The sequence below is a fragment of the Anser brachyrhynchus genome, assembly GCF_964034855.1.
Source record: "Anser brachyrhynchus genome assembly, chromosome: 1".
NCBI classification, from domain to species: Eukaryota; Metazoa; Chordata; class Aves; order Anseriformes; family Anatidae; genus Anser; species Anser brachyrhynchus.
Window position 1 is genome coordinate 103,752,100 of NC_137694.1, and position 23,644 is coordinate 103,775,743.

At 40.2% G+C, this 23,644-nt stretch overlaps 1 protein-coding gene across 3 annotated transcripts in view; it reads left to right on the plus strand.

The window, feature by feature from the left end:
• The window catches only part of KEL (Kell metallo-endopeptidase (Kell blood group)), a 42,239-nt gene extending 19,080 nt beyond the window's left edge, over nucleotides 1-23,159 (plus strand). Inside the window, exons 1-18 of one of the 3 annotated variants that reach the window (XM_080586225.1) lie at nucleotides 208-1,194; nucleotides 2,050-2,191; nucleotides 3,707-3,910; nucleotides 4,513-4,637; nucleotides 7,631-7,777; nucleotides 8,386-8,448; nucleotides 9,553-9,741; nucleotides 10,153-10,298; nucleotides 11,735-11,858; nucleotides 12,319-12,429; nucleotides 13,657-13,755; nucleotides 14,604-14,681; nucleotides 15,100-15,203; nucleotides 16,092-16,202; nucleotides 18,315-18,382; nucleotides 18,625-18,782; nucleotides 19,692-19,784; nucleotides 21,176-23,159. In XM_080586225.1, coding sequence (XP_080442351.1) covers nucleotides 1,183-1,194; nucleotides 2,050-2,191; nucleotides 3,707-3,910; nucleotides 4,513-4,637; nucleotides 7,631-7,777; nucleotides 8,386-8,448; nucleotides 9,553-9,741; nucleotides 10,153-10,298; nucleotides 11,735-11,858; nucleotides 12,319-12,429; nucleotides 13,657-13,755; nucleotides 14,604-14,681; nucleotides 15,100-15,203; nucleotides 16,092-16,202; nucleotides 18,315-18,382; nucleotides 18,625-18,782; nucleotides 19,692-19,784; nucleotides 21,176-21,352 — 2,151 coding nt within the window. In that variant the 5' untranslated portion in view covers nucleotides 208-1,182 and the 3' untranslated portion in view covers nucleotides 21,353-23,159. Of the gene's footprint in view, nucleotides 1-207; nucleotides 1,195-2,049; nucleotides 2,192-3,706; nucleotides 3,911-4,512; nucleotides 4,638-7,630; nucleotides 7,778-8,385; nucleotides 8,449-9,552; nucleotides 9,742-10,152; nucleotides 10,299-11,734; nucleotides 11,859-12,318; nucleotides 12,430-13,656; nucleotides 13,756-14,603; nucleotides 14,682-15,099; nucleotides 15,204-16,091; nucleotides 16,203-18,314; nucleotides 18,383-18,624; nucleotides 18,783-19,691; nucleotides 19,785-21,175 lie in introns of those variants that run through there. The other 2 variants (XM_080586226.1, XM_080586224.1) reach the window with 2 other exon arrangements.
• The last annotated feature ends 485 nt before the right edge of the window (nucleotides 23,160-23,644 follow it).

The following is a 23,644-nucleotide window of genomic DNA, read 5'->3' on the forward strand; positions in this document are numbered from 1 at the left end:
CCTTCTGCCTCCTTTTTCACTCTGTATATTCTTTTCAATCATTCTACTTTTCATTTTTTCAGTTCTTTTTCTTCTTTTTTAGACTACCAGCATCCATTCCCATGTCTGTTCCCTTGTGGTATGCTGTAACCTACTGTTCTTGTCCATGTTCATGCACACCAAAGTAGGTAGAAGCAGTGAACACACACAGCAAAGGTAACTTTACGTAACTTTACCCAGGTGGAATTTAGAAGTGTAGCCTGACATAGTCATGTGGCTTCCTTTGCAGTCAATGGAGAAAAAGACCTGTATCTTTGGAGAATGCTTCAGTTTATCTTAAGACATGTTTGAAATAGAAGCAGTACTCATAACATGCCTAACCTTTTCCACTGACTAAATTGCAAATACAACCGAATTTAAGTGAGATGTAAACAGTCTGTATTAAAGATCTTCCCTGTGACTTACAGCATACTGCACTTTTTAGAATGAGACAAATCTCTCTCATTTGAACTTGACTACAGGGCTTAGGGTTCAGAAGCTCTTACTTGAGAAGAGATTAGTGCTCATGTTGAAATTAGCGCTCAAGTTGGCAAACAGGTTAAAGAGCCACTAGTCCTAGTGTGTTGGGTTTATGTGGCAAGGTTTTGGTAGCAGGGAGGCTGCAGAGGTGGCCTCTGTGAGAAGAGTCCAGAAGTTGCCCCATTTAGAGAAGGGCCAGTTTTAGCCAGCTCCAAAAGGGACCCACCACTGGCCAGAGCCAAGCTAATAAGCAATCTTATTTGCACCTCTGTGAGAGCAGTTTTAAGAAAGTGAAAAACCCACTGCACAACAGCCATTGGGAGAGCGAGGAGAGAGAAACAACCCTATAGACACCAAGGTCAGTGAAGAAAGAGGGAGAGCAGATGCTCCAGGCACCAGAGCAATAGTTCCCTGTGGCCTGTGGAGAAGATCATGATAGAGCTGGATGTTCCCATGCAGCCCACGGTATAGTGCAACAGAGCAGATCTCTATGCTGCAGCCCGTGGAGGACCCCATGATGGAGCACATGGATCTGACCTGAAGGAGAGCCTAAGGAGAACCCCTGCCAGAGCAGAGTCTGAGCCGGAGCTGCAGCCCGTTGAGAGGAGCCCACACATGAGCAGATGGTCTGGCAGGAGCTGCTGACTGTGGGGGACCCATGTTGGAGCAGTTTGCTCCTGAAGGATGGACCCCATGGTACAGACCCGTATTGGAGCAGTTCTTGAAGAGCTGCTGCTTGTAGGAAGCCCACACAGGATCAGTTCAGGAAGGACAGAATCCTGTGGGAGGGACTCCATGCTGGTGCAGGGGCAGAGATTGAATGTGAAGGAGCAGTGGGGACAAAGCATTATGGACTGACTGCAGCCCCCATTATGCATCCCCCTGCACTGTCTGGGGAGAGGACGTAGAAGAGGGTGGATGGGGGGAAGGTGTTTTCAGCTTGCTTTTAGTTTCTCAGTGTTCCAGTCTGTTAGTAATAGGCAATACATTACATTAGTCTCTCTATGCTGGGTTTGTTTTGCCTGTGATGACAATTGTTGAGCAATCTCCCTGTCCTCATCTCAACCCTTGAGCCCTTTTCATCATATTTTCTCCCCCTTCCATTTTGAGGAGGGGGAGTGAGAGAGAGGTTGGGATGGAGTTCAGCCACCCAAGTGGGTAAAACCACCACACCTAGCCATCCTGTTGTTAGCTTTATGGGCTTAAAAAGGCTTTGTTACTTTCAGGAGGCATATGCAAGATGATTCCATAAAACAAAAGAAACTATGGGAGGGTAGGCTGCCTCATGGCAAGCCGGTGTTTAGATGTGTGTTTAATAACACTGTGGAAAAGCTGTAGCTGGAAAAGAAAGGGATATGAAAGAGGTGAGAAAGCCCCTGGGAACAAACTCCTTAGATGACTGGGACCACTGTTAGTATTCTGTCACTAGTCCCGTGAGTGATTTTCTAGTAGATATAGTAGATTTTATAGTAGATATATGACCAGTGCTAACTTTAACACAAATGTTTCTTTCTTCATTTGTTTCTGTTTGTCTCATTTTTCTCTCCTCAGACCTGTGACCAGGAGTTGAGAACAGGTGCAAAGAAGGAACGATGTCTTCAAGGGAAAAGCCTACTTCTGTGTGCACTTCTTCTCAGTACTCTCCTTGGTTTTACATTACTTATCACCTATATCATGATGACTTGTGGTCTAGGTATAATATGGGATATCCTTTTCCCTGCTTCCTCATACAATCTATTTGTAAGTCCCCTTCCTCTCCTATCTGCCTCCAATGCTCATTAGGCTTAGCATTTGTTTAAGAATCAGACTTTCAGAATCTTGAAGAAACATAAAAAGACACCAGTTGTGAAAAAGGTACATTCTTCTGCCTCCTCCTTGTGTCACAGCAGGGATATATCCCCACACTCCTCCTCCTCCTCTGCCTGCCATTTAATAAGCCTGGATTCAGCTTGGTAGGACAGCAGCATTATATTGTCAAGATGTTCTTGAGTCTCCTTGTCCTGGTCTCCAGGTTCTATGACCCTGTAGTAACTTTCAGGAAACTGGTGCAGAATTTGAGATTTTTAGCTCCTCATCCACTTCTCCATCCCTGACTTAATAAGTCTAGTCTGGGCTCCCCAGTAAAATAAGGATGCAGAACTACTGGAACGAGTTCAGAGAAGGGCTACAAAGATGCTTAGAGGACTGAAACACCTGTTGTACAAGGACACACTGAAAGAAGGGGGCCAATTTAGCCTGGAAAAGAGAAGACTGAGGGGAGACCTCATTAATGTATATAAATATCTGAGGGGAGGTTGTCAAGAGGATGGAGCCAGCCTCTTTTCAGTTGTGCCCAGTGGCAGTACGAGAGGGAACAGTCACTAACCCTTTCCAGCCCCTGTTTTATGTTGGAAACCATTCATTATAGAGACCAAGGAAAGATATTAGTTAGTTTAGATCTTGCTTATTTTCACTCCGCATATCTCCTCCCATGAGAACTGCTGAAACCACAGAATGGAAAGTCTTACTTTGATTTACAAATGGCATATTTAACAATTGAGCTGATCTGATGTTGATACAAGATACTCTGACCCAAAAAGGGAACACATACCCAGGGGTTCACAGCACCTTAGATAAGGGAGGGGGGGGGGGGGGGGAGGTGGGTGTTGATCCCCCTTTATCTAAGGAGGGATACAAGAAACACTAGAAAGTTTTTGTTCTAAGAAATGTCATTTCTGAGAAATGTTTGTTTCCTATGCTTGAACATCTCCCTCTGTGTATTAAAATTATCTCCTTACTTTCTCTGTGCTATGTCCTTTTTTTGCTCCATTTGTTGACATAATCAGTAGCTTCTTATAATTTGGCCAAATCACTGTGTGCTGTTTCAGAGAAAGCACATTGAGAAGGCAGAATAATCCAACCTGTTACTGCCTACACAGAATGGAAGGCACCACCTCTGGACTGACTACCTGTCTTTTATTTAAAGAATCTCCCTTACAAAGTGCAATGCCAGTCTTGCTGTGAAGTTAAAGACAGAACATGTATTGTTCCATCTTCAGCAAAAACTTACAAGGAATTCAACAGTCTGTATGCAAAAGAGTTTATACCAAAAATAAATCTGGGGGGAGGGGAAAGGCATGTCCCACATAACTCCTCCTTTTTTTTGTGTGTGTATGTGGAGTTGTTCTCACTGCCACTGCTCAGTTCTCTCTTGTTTACTTCTGTCCAGGATCATGTGAAGCTGAGCGGAGGCTTGCTCTGTTGTCCAGACTCCTGAATTCTAGGAATGACACTGTAGATCCCTGTCAGGATTTCTACAAGTATGCTTGCGGCAACTGGGAAGGCAATCACTCAAGCAGAACCACAGAAGAGTCACGAAACGTCTTTGATATATTGTTGGAAGAAAACCGGCTTGTCCTGAAAAGGCTTTTAGGTAGAGAGAGATGGTTGTTATGTTACTTTCAGCATCTTCCTGAGTCAGAGCTGAGAATACTTATAACTGAGAGCACAATCATTCCTATCAGGGACTGAGTCTAGTCTCTTCATTTTCTGTTATTACAGGTACAGATATATTCTTGAGAGGTCATATTTAAATAGTTGCATTTCAAACATTTCAGTTCTCCTTGCTAAGTGTAAGAGATGGAAGTCACACTTCAAAATTCAAGAAGCTAAACAATTTTCCTACTGCCTTGTAAAAGTAGACCCCTTTTCTGTGCATGTCTGAATGTGTACTCTGACCTTGTCCTGACTCCATGTGGGACCGAAACCTAGGTATGATCAAACTTTCTGTTGTGCTCCAGTCTCCATGCAAAAAAACCCACATATTTGGTCTCAGGAAGAGTCATAGCAAACACTAGAAAATCTCTTGCTTTGGGTTACTTGGCAAAGTGTAGATATATTTACTAAACTGCTCTGAAAGTGCAAGGTGATATTTTCTTACAACCTTCCTCTGCTCTAATACTGCCCATCTTTCTTTATTATCACCTTTATCACTCTTGCAGTTTTTCATATACTTTTTTTTTTCTTTTTTCTCAGAGGCCCCTCAGTTAGAGATAAGAGGCTCAGCTAAAGAGAAAGCAATCCAGTTCTATCGTTCCTGCATGGATACCGAAAAGATAGAATCCCAAGGAAATCAACCATTGAAGGACCTCCTAAATCAGGTGAATGTTTCTGCTACATCTTCTACCTGCAGAAGATAATTCCTGTAGGAAAAAAAGGAAAGAGTGAAGTTTAGGCCATATGTTCCTGCATGGTGGAATTTTGCTAGCATCTGGTTTTGAAATAAGCTCATGGTTCACAGCCTGACTTCTAAGTGATAAATCTCGATTTGAATGCTGTTTAAAGATTTGGCTTTCTGACATCAGGTACATAAATCTGCCCTCATGACCTTACATTTTACAACTGTTCGACAACCAAAACTGCAAAGAGGGATCACTTAATCTCAGAAGCTCTGTTCAATACAATTTGACTTACAGATCAGGAAACATCTTGCAAAATGGGTGAAATGCTTGTGTCTAAGATCTGACAGCCATATACTACTCCAGGCTTCAGGAAAACTTGCCTGAAGAGGAAAATGCTTCTATTGCTGTTCTGGGAGGTTCCTCCCAGTGCCAGGGAGAATTCCTGTTAGCAGATTGCAGTTATGCCCTGTCTCCAAGGCAGATGTGGGAACTTTCAGCAGAAGGAACAGTGACTGCAAGGCCACCTGAGTATCTGCTTGTCAGGGAGGAGGGACCCTAAATTCCTGATCTCCGTTTGTTCACCTGGATAACTTTAGAAAAATATGTCCTCTTCCCTCTCTCCTTCGCTGCCTTTTTTTTTTTTTTCCTGTGTTCCCTGTTCTGTTGATAATTATCATTTGTTTTCGCTGTCACAGAATCACAGAATGTTTGAGGTTGGAAGAGACCTCTGGAGGTCATTTGATCCAACTCCCCTGCTCAAGCAGGGCCACCTACAGCCAGCACCTAGGACGTTCTCCAGATGACTTTTGAATATCTCCAAGGAGGGAGACCCCACAATGTCTCTGGGTAACATGTGCCAGTGCTCAGTCACCCGCACAGTAAAAACAATGTTTTCTGATGTTCAGAATCTCTTCTGTTTTAGTGTGTGCCCATTACCTCTTATCCTGCCACTGGGCACCACTGAAAAGAGCCTGACTATACTCTTTCCATCTTCAGACATTTATATACATTGATAAGATTCCCTTTGAGCCTTTGTCTCTTCAGGCTAAGCAGTCCCAGCTCTCTCAGACTTTCCTTATGTGAGATGCTCCAGCCCCTTAGCCATCCCTGTGGCCCTTCATTGGACTCTCCCCAGTAGCTCCATGTCTCTCTTGTACTGCTGAGCCCACTAGCCCAGTACCTCGACACAATACTTCAGGTGTGGCCTCACTAGTGCTGAGTACAGGGGAAGGAACACCTCCCTCAACCTGGTGATACTTTGCCTAATGCAGCCCAGGATACCATTAACCTTCCTTGTGGTAAGAGCACATTTTTGGCTCATGTTCTACTTGGTGGCCACCAGGACCCCCTACAGCTTTCCAGCAGGGTGTCCCCCGGCATGTACAGGTGCCTGCAGTTGTTCTTCCAAAAGTGCAGGACTTTGCACTTCCCCTTGTTGAAATTTATAAGGTTCCTGTCAGCCCATTTCACCAGCCTGTCCAGGTCTCTGTGGATGGCAGCATGATGCTTTGGTGAATCAACCCCTCCTCCCAGTGTTATGTCATCTACATACTTGCTGAGGACACACTTGGACCCATCAGCCAGATCATTAATGAAGATGTTGAACAGGGCTGGACACAGAAGGGACCATTGGAGTACACTGCTAGTTGATGGCCTCCAACTAGACTTTGCACCACTGATCACCGCTCTCTGGACCTGGCTGTTCAGCCAGTTTTCAATCCATTTCACTCATCAGCCCATACAGCTCATATAGCTTGTCAATGAGGATTATTTTGGAGACAGTGTCAAAAGCCTTATTGAAGTGCAGGAAGATAATACCCAATGACTCTCCCCTCATCCACCACCCAGCAGGGCAGTCATTTCATTGCAGAAGCTTAACTTGTTGATCAAGCATGACTTCCCCTTGGTGAAGCCAGGCTGACTACTCCAGATGATCTTCTCCTTCATGTGCCTGGAAATGATTTCCAAGTTTAGCCATTCCATCACCTTCCCAGGGACTGAGGTGAGGTTGACCAACCTGCAGTTCCCTGGGTCCTCCTTTATGCTCTTCTTGCAGACAGGAGTGATGTTTGCTTTCCAGGTACTTTTCCCAGTCTCCATGATCCATTAAAGGTTATTGAGAGTGGTCTCACAGTAATAACTGCCAGCTCCTGCAGCATTCGTGGGTGCATCCTATCAAGGGTCATGGACTCCGTATGCCCAGTTTGCCAAAATATTTCCTGACTTGATGGTCTTCCACCAAGGGTACATCTTCCTTGCTCCAGCCTTTCCTCTTTGTCTCTGTGACCTGGGTTTCTAGTCTTGCTAGTAAAAACTTCGGCAAAGAAGGCATTCAGAATCTCAGCTGTCTTCATTTCCTGTGTAACCAGGTTCCGCATCTCATTTAGCAACAGACTCACATCTTTCCTAGTCCTTGTTTTTTCACTGATACACTTACAGAAGCCCTTCTTGTTGTCTTCAATATCCCTGGTGAAATTCAATTCCATTAAGGCTTTAGATTTCCTAACTTCATCCCTGCATATTTGGACAGTGTCTCCGTATTCCTCCCAGGATACCTGTCTTTGCTTCCACCCTTTGTAGGCTTCCTTTTTGTGTTTGAGGTTGGCCAGGAGCTCCTTGTTCATCCACTCAGGCACCCTGGCGTTTTTGCCTTACTTCCTATTCATTGGGATAAACCATTTTTGAACTAGTAAGAGGGGATCCTTGAATATTAACCAGCTTTCTTTTTTTTTTTTTTTTTCTCTTTCCCCTCCAGTGTCATCTTGCAATTCATTGCTTTCCTTAAGTGAAAGTGACAGGTAGTTTTAAAGCAGGGTATGTAGAAATCTTCAGGAGTTTCCTTGTTGCTATTTGCTCTATTGTTTCTCTTTTGTCACAATGACTGAGTTCATAGGAGTGAAAAAAGTGTTTGTAAATAAGAATCAAAAAAGTGTTTTTCTCACCTATGGTCATGCTGTCTATCCCTTCTCTAGGTTGGTGGATGGAACATCACAGGCATAGGGAAAGCAAAAGATTTTAATAAAACTCTTCAGATTCTCATGGGCAGATACAACACCTTTCCCTTTTTCACAGTGCGTGTGGGACCTAGTCCTTTTGATCCTGAGACCAATGTAATTCAGGTGAGTGGATTAAAGAAAGAGAATTATCAGGAAGTGCTGGGAATAAAGAGTCAGTAACACAGTTCATGAGATCCAGGCTTGTTCAAGTTCTTCTCTGAAGAAAGTTTTCATAAAATTTTCTGTAAACTTCTTAATTTTATTGCATAAAAGACCCCTTAGTTCTGGAAATGAGGAGATGAGGAAGAATAGATTGCTTACTTTCACCTCTTCTGATTGATTGGTGTAAATTTCTTCTTTGTTGTGGAAGTGTCTGGTTCTTCACATGTTCACAGGTCTGGCTAGTAGAGCAGAGTACTCTACTAAAGTACTCTTAAGTGTTAAGTGTCTAATACATTAGTGTACTATTAATTTTGCATCTCATGTAGAAATATTTGTGTGGTTTATATTTGAATGTCAGTCACCACAGATTTGTAATGAGATTGCAAATAAGCTGCAGAATGTGATAGATCCACAAAAAGTACCTAGCGAACATTTTTGAATCATACAAGCAATTTATTAACATTTCAAATGCTGTGACACAGAGACAAACATGGCCTATTTAACATAGTCTTAACACTTCTAGTGTTTCTGGAAATAGCCAGATATTTGTCCTTTACTCCTTTTTGCAGATTGACCATCCTGAGTTTGAGATGCCACCTGAGAGTAAATTCAAAGAGAAAAAATATCTTGAGGTAACATATCAGAGGCTGAAGAAAGGTAAAAATAGCGATTTGGTATAGGGATCTCTTTGAATTTCTTCCTGATTCAGAGTGACCTATTTCCTTGAGGTATGGTTGGTGACCTCTAAAAATGTCTCCAGACGGAATTAGTTATAAAATTGTCTACTTTTGTAAAATACTAGTTTCTAAAATGCAACCATTTTTAGATGCCAGTTTTAAAACTTCTAGTGTAGAAAGAGAATGTTACAATTTCGAGATAAGATTGAGATATAAAATCGAGATATGATTTAGTAGCTTAGTGGGTAGTATTGGTGATAGGAGAATGGTTGGACTAGATGATCTTTTAGGTCCTTTCCAATCTTGTGTTTCTACAATTTCTATGAATTTTATTTTTTATTTACTAGGTAATATGAATCTGGGTCTCCCTCTATCTTGAATGAATATTTCAAAACTTTTTTCTTGTTCAAAATAAAGGCTTTATAACCTATTAACATTGGTGTAGTTGGGGAGTAATTTTAAAATGTTTTAACCTAAGCTAGGGAAATAAGGTCTTTGACCACGGGAGTCATTGCAGCAAAGATAATTTTATCACAACTATCTAATTTTTCTGAACTGCATAAAAACTGAGCTGATTTCAGTTTCTCAGTCTGACTCTTTCAGAAGAATCCTCAAAAAATAAACCCATCTAGCCATCACAAGTATTCTTGTGATAGCTCATGAACATAAAAGCAAGACTGTCATTTCCTCTCCATCCAAAATACTGAATTACTGTGCCACTGTCTACTACAGCTCTCTTAACTTCAGAGACAGCAAGCCTGCAGCCCTAAAATGATTCTGGTATTTAAAGTATTTGTTAGCTGGGACAAATTAAAATTATTACCTTTTGAGAATTCACTGTTCTTCACTGAGAAAGGAGCTGTATTTGGCAAAGTGTATTCCACTTGCAGAATTACATGAGGATGTTGTGGTGAAGATGACAGTTTTGGGGACAAGGGCTACATTGTTTTTGAAAGAGTGAATCTTATGTGGTCAGGATGGATGGATGGATGGATGAATGGATGAGGTGACTAACTTTCAGTCATGTTTCTCCCCCTGATCATATGCTCTGTATTGCAGGTTCTCCGTGTCTATCTCTCATACCTGCAGAAACTGGGGGGGCTACTTGGAGGTCCACAGGATGGTTCCCCTCATTCCTTTTCCCTTACCTTGTCCTTCATCTCTAACCTCCAGCGTGTTGTTACCCCACTGCAGGAAAGACAGCAGAGGGGGATGCTGTTCTTTCGCACTACCATTAAGGAGCTACAGGTATCTATCTGTGCCTTAGAACTTGAGAAACACGATTACATGTGATGTTCACATTCTGAAGATGTAGATCAAAAGAGATGTGAGCTACACTATTTAGATGCCCTTCCCTTGCAAATTACCCTTGGAGACTGTTGAATTTTAAATAACCTATTAACTTACTGCTTCTTATTGATAGCAGTTGGAATTTCCAGGTCCCCAAATCCACTCCCCGCCTCCCCCATGCTGTTCTGATAAAAGAAATATATGTCTATTCTCCTTTTCTAGTATAATCAATACCCATACCATAAAAACAGCTCAACTTGTTGAAAGTATCCATTACCAGTATCAAGGAGACAATCCCAGTTTCCCTAGTATTTCTTGACAATCTGTTTAGACTGATAGCTCAGCATGTAAACTTTGTTTTACTTCTAGGAAAAGGCACCTGCTATTGACTGGTTGTCATGTCTCCAGGCCCTCTTCCATCCTATGCCAATGAACCTCTCTCAGCCAATTGCAGTGCATGACATGGATTACTTAAGAGGCATGTCACAGCTCATTGAACAATGGCACAATAACAGGTAGGAGTTGTACAAATCTATGGTTGAGGTTGTTCATGCCTTAAGAAATATTTACTTCTGATACCATAACTTAATGAGTTGCAAGCCTGCTGTGTCTCTGTATCCACAGGTCCAGTGCTGAGGATTAGCATATACTCCCAATAGGCTTGCACATGCATACAACATATATGTACACATATAAGGAAATATATTGTCACCCACCCACCCATACAAACATGAACAGCACAGTCGGCCTCCTCTGCAGCTGATCAGGATTGGACTACACTAGTGAAATATAGATAAACATATTTATGTACACACACAATACAAATTACTGCAGTAGTTGGCCTTTGATATTCAGAATGTTCAGTAGCCTGCCCCAGCCCCCCTGATCTCCACAGTTGCTGGCACCTGGATATGTGGGCCACTGAGACTTGCAGCCCTACTCTGATTGCTGGTACTCAGATATATTCTAGTTACAAATACACATTAAAAACAGATCTCTACAGTAGCTGGTCCAAACTGTTGGTCTCTCCAATAGCCAACCTTGTCTCCCCGGTATCCAGTCCCATCCCCACAAACAAACACACCCACAAACAAAAATATTTAAAAATAACTTGATGAGACAGACTCTGGTGACCATGCACAGGACTCAACCAGACAGACATACTGACAAAACACAAGTTTACACTAGTCCATTCTCTCTTATCACCTTTCCCCTTAACTTTACCATACTTAACTCCTCCCAGTCCACCATGATCTGTCCCTTTCTCTGCCTTTGGTGCTTCGTACAAGCATCCCATATTAAGTCTCACAGAATCCTACAGTCCCCTCAAAGTATCCCATAATAAGTATTACCCAGTCATAAAGTGTTCTTTCCCCTTCTTCCCATAATGAATCCTGTATCCCAGTAGGTAATTATCCCTTGAGTCTTCAGGGTGTTCTTGAGTGTGAGTTTCTTTGGTTGACTCATGTCAGCGGCTTTCATAGCAAAATGAATGAATAAATCATCCTCCTTTTGATAGCCTCAGGAGTAGTCCATTCAGGATACTTTGTTGTCACTGTTCAGGTTACCAGGTTTCCTCTGCCTCAGATTACTCCTTTGACACTTGCCATGCCTCTGTGTTTATGGTGACCTCTTAACATCATAATCTGACTGCTGCTGAAAAAAAAATTCACTGTATTGACTTTGTTCTTCTCTTAGAGTTATTAATGATTTTTGGCATTTCCAGCAAGCTTTTGCATGGTATCCTGTCCATATATTTGCTTTTAATTCATAAAATTGAATATTGCTTACTGTTCAGTGCTGACTGGTTTCTGCTCATTTTTTTAGGTCCAGGGTTTTGATGGAATTACTGATTAAATATTTGACTTCATCCAGCTAGGAGGTGACCTCATCTTAATGTGGGCTAAAGTGGTCCTCTCTATTGGTCTTTCTAAATGTCATGTTCCTACAGGGCCCTTCCCATCTATATGATTATTTGTCTGGTTGTGAATCTCTCCCCTGCCCTTGACAGTCGATTCCAAGATGCACGCTTGGAGCTATCTAAGATTCTTCATGGGAAAATGGGATCTAGAGTGGTGAGTTAGCTTTTAGCCATCTTCACTTCCACAGCACACACCTTCTGGATATTCTCTTGATTCCTCACCTGGATGGAGCTTCTTAGATCTGGGGAGGAGAACCACTCTCACAAGGCCAATTAAGGCTTCACATTTCTCAAGGAGTTGTAGACATGACACAAAAAAACCTTTCAGGTGCTAATTGCACTGTATCATGGGGTGGGAAACAATGTATAGATAGCCACCTTCCTTCTATTTATTTGTTACAGCCAGAATATGAGTATTCATCTTGTGTGAATGTAAGTAGGGTAAATAATTATTTGTTTTACTGTATTAAAGTTTTCATTATTCATGGCTGTCATTTTTAAATAACAACATATAAACTACTGACAGCATGTTTATTTATCTTTTTACTGTCTTCATCTTTCTGTCTCTTCCTCTTCACTCTCAGGTGTCTTTATTTCTTTCTCTATTCTCACAGATCCCAGTTGAGCGCTGGAAGAAGTGTTTGACTGATACCAGCTCTTTCTTTGAGCCAGTCCTAGGGCAGATGATTGTGAAGGAAATTTTCCCTCAGCAAACCAAGAAACTTGTAGGTATTCATCTTCTTAATCCCCAAGCAGAGCTCAGCTTTGTTCCTTCCTTTTTTGCCCTGCCAGCTTAGAACAGCATCAAGGCAGCAAAAGCTTTTATACCTTTTTATGTATTCCTGTAGTCATATACTTCTCTTCTGTTTGGGGAAAACGTGTGATATTATCAGAACAAGTGCACTGTCACTGCTAGAATAATCAATGTTAAAATACCACTTAGAATCTTTATCTCATCTGTTAGCAAAGCTATGTGGACTGCACAAATACCTATGAGAACCCTGCAAGTGCATGCCATTTCAGTGTGTTTAACTGAAATGGCAGTTAGTATTCATCAGAAATCCTGAAGTATTTAAAGAAACTTTTCAATCATAAAGCCAATAAGAGAATGGTGGGTGAGCAAGGACTGCATAATGTTTGTGACCAGTTTTACAGAAACAAATCAATATCAAAACATTCTGAGAGGATCCACAGTAAATGGAACACCTTCTGGCACTGTGGAAAAGATATGTGTTTTTACTTTTGATGATCAGACTTTTTTTTTTTTTTATGGAGGGAAATTAGTGTAGGCATCAAGTTTTTTGAGAGTTTTCAGTGTATAAAAGTAACAAGGATAATAATAATAACTCCAAGAAAGGGTAATGAAAAACTAAGACTATGTACTGAAGCAAAAAGCTGAATAAGCAAAGCACAATTTTTGAAAGAGAGACTCAGACTGCTATAACTTTGGAAAGGGAGACACCAATAAGAAATTCTTGTGGATATTTTGTGAAGTGGGACAATCATTGGGTCCATTCCCATCCCAAAAGGGATTTAATGAAAAGGGATTATGTTTCCCCTCTTACTATGATAGTCAAGAGGAAAAGGTGCGTGGGAAAGAATGATGACATCTGTGAGGAACCACTGGATGCCTAAGAAACTTAAGCCTAAACTTAAGCCATTCTCATCCCAAAAGGGATTTAATGAAAAGGGATTACGTTTCCCCTCTTACTATGATAGTCAAGAGGACAAGGTGCGTGGGAAAGAATGATGACATCTGTGAGGAACCACTGGATGCCTAAGAAACTTAAGCCTAAACAGATATAGAAACTGCTATTTCTTCTTTCATCAAGAGAAGAGGAATAATCTCCCAACTATTGTATGGTTGAATTGCTGGAACATGGGAAGACAATAACTAGGCCTGAACAATGTTTTTCCGCAGTTCTGACTGTGCCTTCTATTCTCCATGGCAGGCTGAGGAGATGTTCTCTGAGATCCAAGATGCTCTCTACAGCCAACTGGATCGGTTGGAGTGGATGGATGAGCAAACACGCCAACAAGCTAAAGTTTTGGTGCGTGTAGAAGGCAGAAGTTACTGAGGACAACCTTTCCCTAAAGTCTCTGGAGAAAAGTGGAAAGGGCCTATGTATTTCTACCTGTTTCTACAGGCACACAATTCAAAATAGGTTCCTTATACACACTAAAACCTGTATGTGGTTCTATAGGTGTCATCACGCACATGACACTGATACATAGGCATAGAGAGGCCACAGATACTGTGAATTAATGTAATGAGTTACATTGTACCTTCAGATTTACACATCTATAGAGTTTTAAAAATATAAACTGAATTCCAGAAAACAGTGCTAAAAAAAATAGTAGAACAGAATAACAAGAGGAGAAGTCTTCTTGAAAAAGAGTAATTGTTTTAAAAAATGGCTGATTAATAGATCATATTTTTGCTTAGAAATAGAGTTTAAAAGGGACTTCCAAAATGTAAAACTCCCTGTTGGTCACATTTCTTTCTTTTTCTTTCTTTCTTTCTTTCTTTCTTTCTTTCTTTCTTTCTTTCTTTCTTTCTTTCTTTCTTTCTTTCTTTCTTTCTTTCTTTCTTTTCTTTCTTTCTTTCTTTCTTTCTTTCTCCTTTCTTTCTTTCTTTCTTTCTTTCTTTCTTTCTTTCTTTCTTTCTTTCTTTCTTTCTTTCTTTCTTTCTTTCTTTCTTTCTTTCTTTCTTTCTTTCTTTCTTTCTCCTTTCTTTCTTTCTCCTTTCTTTCTTTCTTTCTTTCTTTCTTCCTTCCTTCCTTCCTTCCTTCCTTCCTTCCTTCCTTCCTTCCTTCCTTCCTTCCTTCCTTCCTTCCTTCCTTTCTTTCTTTCTTCCTTTCTTTCATTCTTTCTTTCTTTCTTTCTATTATGATTTTAGGTGTCCACGCTACGAGTGGAGATTGGCTATCCAGCTTACATACTTCAGACTGCCAAAGTGAACCTGGAATACCAGAATGTGAGCTATATAATGTAAACCTGTCTATCTCACTGCTGGCAGTTTACTTGTACCAACTGCTATCTTGTCTGCTGATAAAAGAGGCTAGGACCTCTGAGCAACGCACGTATCACTTTCTGAGAAGAGGTGGATCCAGACAACCTGCATCTATTGCTTCTACATTGTTCGGTGTTGCCTATGCTGCCACCTACTGATTGTGACCTGTTTGTATGTTCTGTTTGGCTGCAGATAATGTTCTGGTCACATCTTAAATCAAAAGTCTTTTGAACTGGGAGAGGAAAAAAAAACAAGTGTTCCATTGGTTTGTCTTTTGATGAACCTCTTTTTTTGACCTGTGGGACTTTCCTCTCTCTCATACTGTCCAATTCATTCCTCTCTCATGCCATGTGACATTGACATTTCCCAACTCTTCCCTTAGCTGGAGATAAATGAAGACACTTTTTTCCTCAACGTGGTGGCTTGCTTGAAGACAATGAGGGAGAATTCCTACTCAAAGCTCCTTCAGCATCATTCACATGTTAAGTAAGTGTCAGATATTGATATGAAAAAAACAGACTACCAGAGGTTGGAAGGTAATTGGGGTGATCTCCTAGTCCAACCCTCCTGTTCAAAGCACGATCAGCTGAAAGAGACCACTCAGGAGTGTGTCCAGCTGTCTGTCTATATATCTCTTTTACTAAGGGTGGGAAAGGCTCTGGCAGAACTGGACACAGTACTTACAACTGTGGTTACACCAGTCCTGAACCACCAGTTCATAACCACCTCTCGACCTAGTGGTGACATTTCTCCTAATGCAGGGCAGGATGCTGTTGTCCTTTTCTGCAAGGGCACATTGCTGCCTCATCTTTAAAAAAGCCCTGAACTTGGCACCTTATCTTGTGTTCAGCATGAGTTCATGCTATCAAAACCACCACTGTTGTGGAGGGAATCCCAAACCCCTCAAAATGGGACCTTTTCTGCTTATTGTCATAAACCCCTAATAAAGAGGAATAGCTGGTGCTCCTGGGCTGAGCTATCTGACAGCAAAGCATTGTGTGGAGGTGAATATTGGCAGAGACACCTCAAAGTCAGGACACAGATGCTTCTGAAGGCAGGGAGTGGAGATAGGCATACTTGGGACTTAAGGTGTATTCTGTGCGGGACATTACAGATGGTTAATAATTCTGACCTATTTGACAGTGAAATTGTGAAGGTGAATCTCTAAATGTGTGTGAAAGCTAAGCTACTAGCTCTGTCTGTAAATGAGTGAAGGTCTGTTTCAAACACCTTTAACTCTAGATAATGTGAATTTCATCATTTTCCTTCATTGTATGAAGACTTGCATGGAGCAAACCATTTCTGCAAACCCAATGGAGGAAAAGAGCAAGGTGTGAGATACAGATTAATACATTCTCTCATTTCTGCTTCTAGCTGGCAGGTGTCCCCCTGGGCTGTCCATTCATACTACTCACTAAGGCACCACATGGTGGTCTTTCCTGCTGGAATGTTCCGCAGCCCTTTTTTCCACATGGATTTTCCCAGGTATGAAGGGGCTGCAAAAGTGGAAGCTGAATGTAGTCCTTTTGCTACACCATGTTTCCAGGAAGAATCTCAGTAAATGTGTCTTGAACCTCTATTTCTAACTGCATCCCAGAAAGATCCAGTATAATGGGAAAAATAACTTTTTCTAAAGCCAAATGGATGTGGCTTGCCAGTTCTGCTCTATGAACTCTGAAAGAGTGTGATCTTTCTCTGGAAGCAGAGAAAGGGTTTGCTGGAGCAATATTAGAATATAGGTGAAAGTAAGCTGAGCCAAGTGTATCATCCCAGAGCAAAGAGGTAGAAGTCTTGCATAGGTTAACTGAAAAAAAAAAAAAAAAAAAAAACCACAATGCACCTCCGCCTTTCTTTTTCTAGATTCCAAGTATTTCTGCAATCTAATTCATAGAAATCCAACCCAGAGCAAATAGGAGCAACTTCATGTAAAAAGTCTTTTCAAATGGATCAAACACAGTTCTGTTCTTCCTTTTCTTCAAGAAATCTCCTCTAATTAGCAGACATATTTTTCATTCTGAGGCTTCTCCTGCAACAACGACACCTCTGTAGACTATACTTTCATAGTTGGGTTCTTTCATCATACTGAACAGTTCTTTTAAACATTTTTTTTTTCTGGTATTAAAAGCACTTAGCTGACTGTAAAAATATTATCTTATGTCCTTTTTTTGCATGATAACTGACAGAGACTTGACATAATCCCATCATACTCCAAAGATAAATTCACACAGTGGGAAGAGACTGAAGTCTGAAAGAAACCCATATCAGTTAAAGTAATTATTTTTTCCATGGTAATCTTCTGCCACTACTTGTATGACATTTGCTAGTATTTGCATTGTTTCATGAATTCATTATATTGTGGAGAATAGGAAAAGAATAATAGAAAAAAAAAATCCGGTTGTGCAGGTTTTTACATTGTTGTTCCTCTGGAAAAAAAAAAAGAGAAAGTGTCTGCAACTTCTTATTCCTTTTGTATTTGGTGTTAGTAAAATATATTCTTCTCACCGTCATTCCAGGTCAGTAGACTCATAAGTTAAACTTGTGTTGGCACATTAACAGTTGGTCAGATGATGCTCCAGAATTTAAATTTTACTGTCAAAAAGAATTTGCCAGTTCAGATAACTATGAGTATAATTTTTAAAACTATAATTTGGCAAGACAGTTCAATCGTTATAAACTACAGAGTTTCTGCAAGAGCAACTCTAAAAGAAGATGAATTATCCTGTCCTTGTCGGTGTCCTAATGAGTTCCCGGTGATATAATAATGATACGCCATCCCTGGAAGTATTCAAGTCCAGGTTGCATAGGGCTTTGAGCAACCTGGTCTAGTGGAAGGTGCCCCCATTGGCAGAGGGTTTGGAACTAGATGATTTTCAAGGTCTCTTCCAACCCAAACCTTTCTATGATTCTATGATTCTAGACCCATTTCATGCTTTATCAGTGTTAATCGGTGCCTGTAAAAAAAAAAAAAATCATCATTTTGTATTATGGAAATCTATTTTAATTGTACTCATGCTTGTGTGACTGTAACTTCATTGCAAAGAATGATAGAAATTCTTATTGGAAAGAACCTCCTGCTTGTAGTGAGTGGAAAGATTACCAGTGCTAGGCCTGAGTAATTGTAGTCAAGCCTTCACGATTTTAATTTGCCTGCCAGTTTTATGTATTATGTTTCACAAGATGACTGCTGCAAGACTGCCTTTCCAACCATCCTGCTCTTGTATTTTGCCATTGCAGTTACTGTTTATGTAGCAGTTCATCCAATACTGGGTAACTAAGGACATATCTCAACAGAGTATCACATTACAGTTAATAAGTGCAGAATTTAATTCGCACTCTCTGTGATTAAGATGGCTTATTAGCTAGGAATGCTTTAATGCAAGTCCATTGTGCAATTTCAAGCATCGGTAGAGTAATTTACATTTGTGTTCATATTTTTACAGAGTACCACATCTGGGAGGCAATAAACAGAAAGTGCTTCTGTGGGCTCTCAGAGTAGAATGCTTCTTTGCGGTCCACAATTGTGCTCAGTGGTGATAAAGAATGCTCACCTGTTCTTCTTTTCTTTTCAAAATCACTCTTTTCATGTTTATTTTTCAGTGCTGTGAACTTTGGAGCTATTGGGGTCTTCATGGCACATGAACTTCTTCACGCATTCTATGGTTATGGTGGGTACCAGCTGCAGGGTGAAGCTTATCCTCTTTGTTTACTGTTCTAGGCCCCCAGTGGTAGTTTCCCTTAGGGGTTCTTCAATCTTGACCCCTATATCCATGTATAAATACATTATTAAAGCAGGTGAAGCTAAGGAAACCCACTCCATACAAAAAGAAATACGAAGAAAGCTCAGTGTCGGGAATACAAGTGAACATCAGAAATAGCTTTACTTTCTAGGATATTTTTTTCCCTACAGTGTTGCCTGGTGGCTGTCCTACATGCAATAGGAGTGTGCTACAGAAATCTGTAGATTGCTTTGTTGAACAGTATGAAAGCTTTGACTTTAAGGTCAACGGTACTCTTACGCTCTTGGAGAATACAGCTGACAATGGAGGGCTTGTCATTGCTTACCAGGTATTGTAGTTTACTTATTTCTCTGATCTCATTTTTATGATCTCAGAGTCTCACCAGACAGCTCAACTGGCATGTCTTAAGACTGCCCTGTTATATCCCTGTCCTACATACTGCTCCAGTCCCAGATTTCTTGCATGTCTGTGCCAGTGCAGCATGTTCTTTGCATTTCCTCTGCTATTCCAATCATAGGTTCTCCACAGAGCTGTGCTTATAATCTCACTACCTCCATATAAGAACACTTCTCCCCTTCGCCTATTCTGGGGTGGTCCTTTTTTTACTTCCCTAATTATGTAATGCATACAAAACACGTTATTACTTTATATTAGGCTATTGTATATTTATGTTATACCTAAAGAACTAGGCTGAGATAAGAACTAGAATTCTGTATTGTGATAAAATTACTCCACTGTCATGTTTTCAGCAATATTTCCGTCTAGAACTCCTGCAGGAATTCAGAGGTTTAGTTAATTAATGAGTGCAGGGTGCTCTGAGTTCTCTGGGTGTGAGATGGTACTTGTTGCATTTCTGTGTGAAGAACTTTGAGACTGTTACAGGCACAAAGATTTTTTGATGGCATTCATAGCACCAATAAATAAAGTTTTACAGATATTTGTGACTTTCTTTGAAAGTAATTTTCATTTTTTTCATAGTGCAGTCATCACATCTCTTCTGACCATCGGTGTATAGTAGTGTCAGAAATTGGAAACAAAGGAATTAACATTGTTATTCTCCCTTCTTACAGCTATTAGGGGAATGGCAAGCAGCCAGACACCTCAGAGTGAGCAGAAAGAGATACAAGCATAATAAATATATTAAATATATACCAGACTGATATATTTAATTGACAGAAGACATGTTTCTTGGACACTGTCTGAAGGGGAATTTATTATTAATTTTCTCTCTCCACAGGCCTATAAGAATTGGCTGAAAAAGCACAAACAGGAGGATTTACCCAAGATCGGACTTTCACACGACCAGCTTTTCTACCTCAGTTTCGCTCATGTAATGAATTCTAGGCTAGTTATGTGTCTCTCACTCTCCATTGTCTTCTACATTATTACAGTCTGTCCTTCTCAATATTCAGTCCTTTTTCTCCATTCTTCCTAGAACTGGGAATGATAGATGTTGTTGGTAGATTCAGAATCTTATTTAGAAAGCTAAAATTCACATATGGGGCTCTTAATCTGTCATGGATCTCATTGCAAACAAGATGGCTGTCTGTAAATATATCTTTTACAAAGCTCTGAAGTCTACCAAAATTAAGTTGTAGCAGACAAATTGTGTCAGAGAAAGAAGACTTCTTTGCCATCCTCAGTACTTTTTTGCTACTCTGAGCAATCTTACTAACAGAAAATGAAATTTTAGTGGAAAACACACATAGGTCTCCATCCCTTGCTCCATCCAGGTCTCCATCCCTTGCTCCATCCATCTCTTTGTCAAGTTGTAAGGTCATTCTGAGTGACTGGTAGAGAAAAAAAGTTTAGATTATAGATATAATTTAGAGATAAAGAATGAGAAATACATGCACACATAGTTGGAGATTTTTGTGGGAACATGGTTTAAGGATTTGTGCAAAGTTGTGCAGTTGTGCAGGTGAGTTTTTTTTTCATCATCATGACATTGGATTTCTGTGCTCAGAAAGGTCATACCCATATTAATCACTGTAAATGTGCAAAAGGAAAAGTTTTCTCTATGTATTGGCATCAGGTCCACACAATATGTAGAAAAGCAGTAATTCAGTTCTGAAATTACAAATAATTGGGTCTTGACACCAAGATTTGCATTTCAGAGGTGATCTGACAGCTACTACATCATTTGTTAATGAATAAAGACTGGAATCACAAGAGTGAAAATTTGGATTTTCAGTTGTAACACCAATTAAGTCACATAATCTTCCCCCCAATATAGTAGTAATGGGATGTTGTGATGAGTGCTCACCTTTCCTAATGAGATATAATTCATTTTTGTTAATAAACTAAGTCTGGACACTTAGGCTACATCTATACTGTCACAGTAGGACAACAGTAAGACACAGTAGGACCCAGTAAGACACAGTAGGACACAATAGGAACCTTGGAGTTCAAGGCTGCATGAACCCAAAATCCAAGGTGGTCTAAATTCATTTTGTTGTGGACTGTGTAGCTTAGAGAAAAAGCAGATGGCTGGTCAGATAGGAAAATTGGGACAGAGAAGTTTAGGAAAAGGGAAGGGAAAATAGTCATAAATTGTGGTTGTGAAGGGAAGTATCTGAACATTGTTGGCACTCATGAAAGTGGTTCTTAGTCTATTCCAGCAGCCTCAGCGGTGTGGAATGTGCAGAGGCATGAGGACTTATGACTTATTTACATGAGGACAGTCACCCAAACTGACTTTTCTGTTTTACTTTCCCTCAGGCAATGTGTGGACACCAGGATCCTGAGGAATTACAGTCTTCCTCGAACACTGATCCACACAGTCCCTTGTCACTTCGCGTCTGTGGGCCTGTTAGCAATAGCAGGGACTTTTCCAAGCACTTCCACTGTCCCAGTAGATCACCAATGAACCCAGACAGCAAGTGCCACATTTGGTAATCTGTCTGGAGGAGGAAGAATGATACAACTGCACGAAGATGAAGGCCTGACTTGTGCAAGTATGACCCATGGGGTCATACTCAGGGCCCATGGGGTGACATGGGGCTTTTATTCACTCTTCTGCCTTCTTTTTCTTGATATCCTTTTCTTGTCAGTTTATGGTAGCAAAAGCCTCCAACTGAGCTCATAAGGGGAAAAGGTGTCTTCCCACTGCTCCCAGCACTGTCCCCCAAATGGGACAACTCTGTAGACCAGGAAGTCCCAAGGTAAAAAGATGACTAGCCAGTCTCTAGTAGGTAACAACTTCTGAGGAGTTGTAAACAGAAGTAATGTTGCATCATTAGGCCATCTGTTCAGTGCATTTCTCTGTCTACTCTAGCAACCTCGGTCATGTTGAATGGGCAGGGCAATATATTAGACTCCTAAGATTTGTTCATACAAGTTTGTCTCTTAGGAAAATTGTATGTGTTACTATGCAAACTACACATGTAAGTTACCAGAGAAGGAAGAATCCACTTCTATTCAATCTGCTGATAAGTAGTAGGGAAAACTTAGTGGCTGCATTTTCTAGGCTGGAAGATGAGTTACTAAATAATGAAGGTTATGCAGGTACTCTATAGGAAAGCATCCTCCTTGAGGAAAGTGAGACTGGGAGCTGAGAACTAACTCTCTTTCTGCTTTCTTTCTTTTCCAGCAGGAATCTTTTTTTCTTTCTTAGTCTCTGTTTAAGGTTGAGGGTATGGTTAAGGGTGAAGCATGGAACAGTAACAGGAGTTTCTAGGGATCTCTGAAGAACATTAACTTGAATATTCAGAATGCCAAGAACTTCTCTGGACCCAAACCAGTTTCTCTCATCCCTACAAGTTTTCTTATGCCTACATTTGTAAATATTTACCATCCAAAAAGAGGAGTTTGTCAGACATAGAATTTCACTATCTACTTGAAACTGAATTTTACATATTAATTTACTTTAGAGAAAAAAAAAGAGTAAGAAATAATATATTTTAGGGTAGCAAGAGACATTCTTAAAGCACGTTCTCAAGAGCAATGTATTAATTTCATCAATTTCAGGTTCTGATAATTTTTATATATATATATATACATATATCAATCTTCTACACATTTTACCAAAATTAATAAGTATTCAAAACTCTCCCTTTTGCATACACTTCAAACTGTTCCGTTTATTTTACTTAATATATTGTATGCCTGGGGATTGTTTGTAGAATAGATGATGGTAAGTGAAAACACCCTTTATCAGTATAAGCATAACTACCATTATGGAAATCTTAATAACCGTATTAATCCTTTTGAAGTACTGACCAAGGCAGCAAAGTATTTCCCATGAGTAGACTGTTCAGAGATTTTTTCATTTATTAAAGACTAAAATATTAATAAAGAACATGCTTCAGGAAAAAAAAATATACTTTGATTAGAAACTCTTTATGGCCAGGTTTTGTTTCTTCATTCTTTATTTGTACAGTTCCCAGCATGACCAGAGTTTGTAGCTGAACTTCACTAATAATAAATAATACCTCAGAATAATGGCATTTATTTACCCATCATAAAAAATAACAAAATTCAGATTTTGTTTATCTTTATATTTTAAACAGTGCATACTATTCCTCTACTTGCTTAATCAAGTTTGTCCTACCAGCATGTTCAAAATGTTTGGTCTTTCTATCAGGTGCTATAATAATTAATTATATGCATCATTATACCAGACCTTGTGTGTATTATAGCAGTTATTTCACTGGACTGAGGCAACTTGTCTTCTTTGTTTATAACGTGTATAAAAAGCAAAGGCTCATCTTGATGAGTTTTTTTTTGTTTGTTTTGTTTTGTTTTTTTACCAGAATAGAACAGAATAGTTCAGTTGGCGAAGGGAAATTCAAAGATCATCTAGTCCAACTGCCTGACCACTTCAGGGCTAACCAAAAGTTAAAGTATATTAATGAAGGCATTGTCCAAATGCCTCTTAAATACTGACAGGCATGGGGCATCAATCCCCTCACTAGGAAGTCTGTTGCAGTGTTTGAACACTCTTGCACTAAAGAAATTTTCCTAATATCTGGTCTGAACCTTCCCTGGTGCTTCTTTGGGCTGTTCCCTCGTGTCCTAATGTTGGTTAACAGGGAGAAGAGACCAGCACCTCTGTGCTTCCCTTGCTCAGGAAGCTGTAGAGAGCAATGAGGTGGCCTGTTAGCCTTCTTTTCTCCAGACTAGATAAATCAAGTGTCCTCAGCCTCTCCTCACAGGACTTGCCTTCCAGCCCCTTTACCAGTTTTGTTG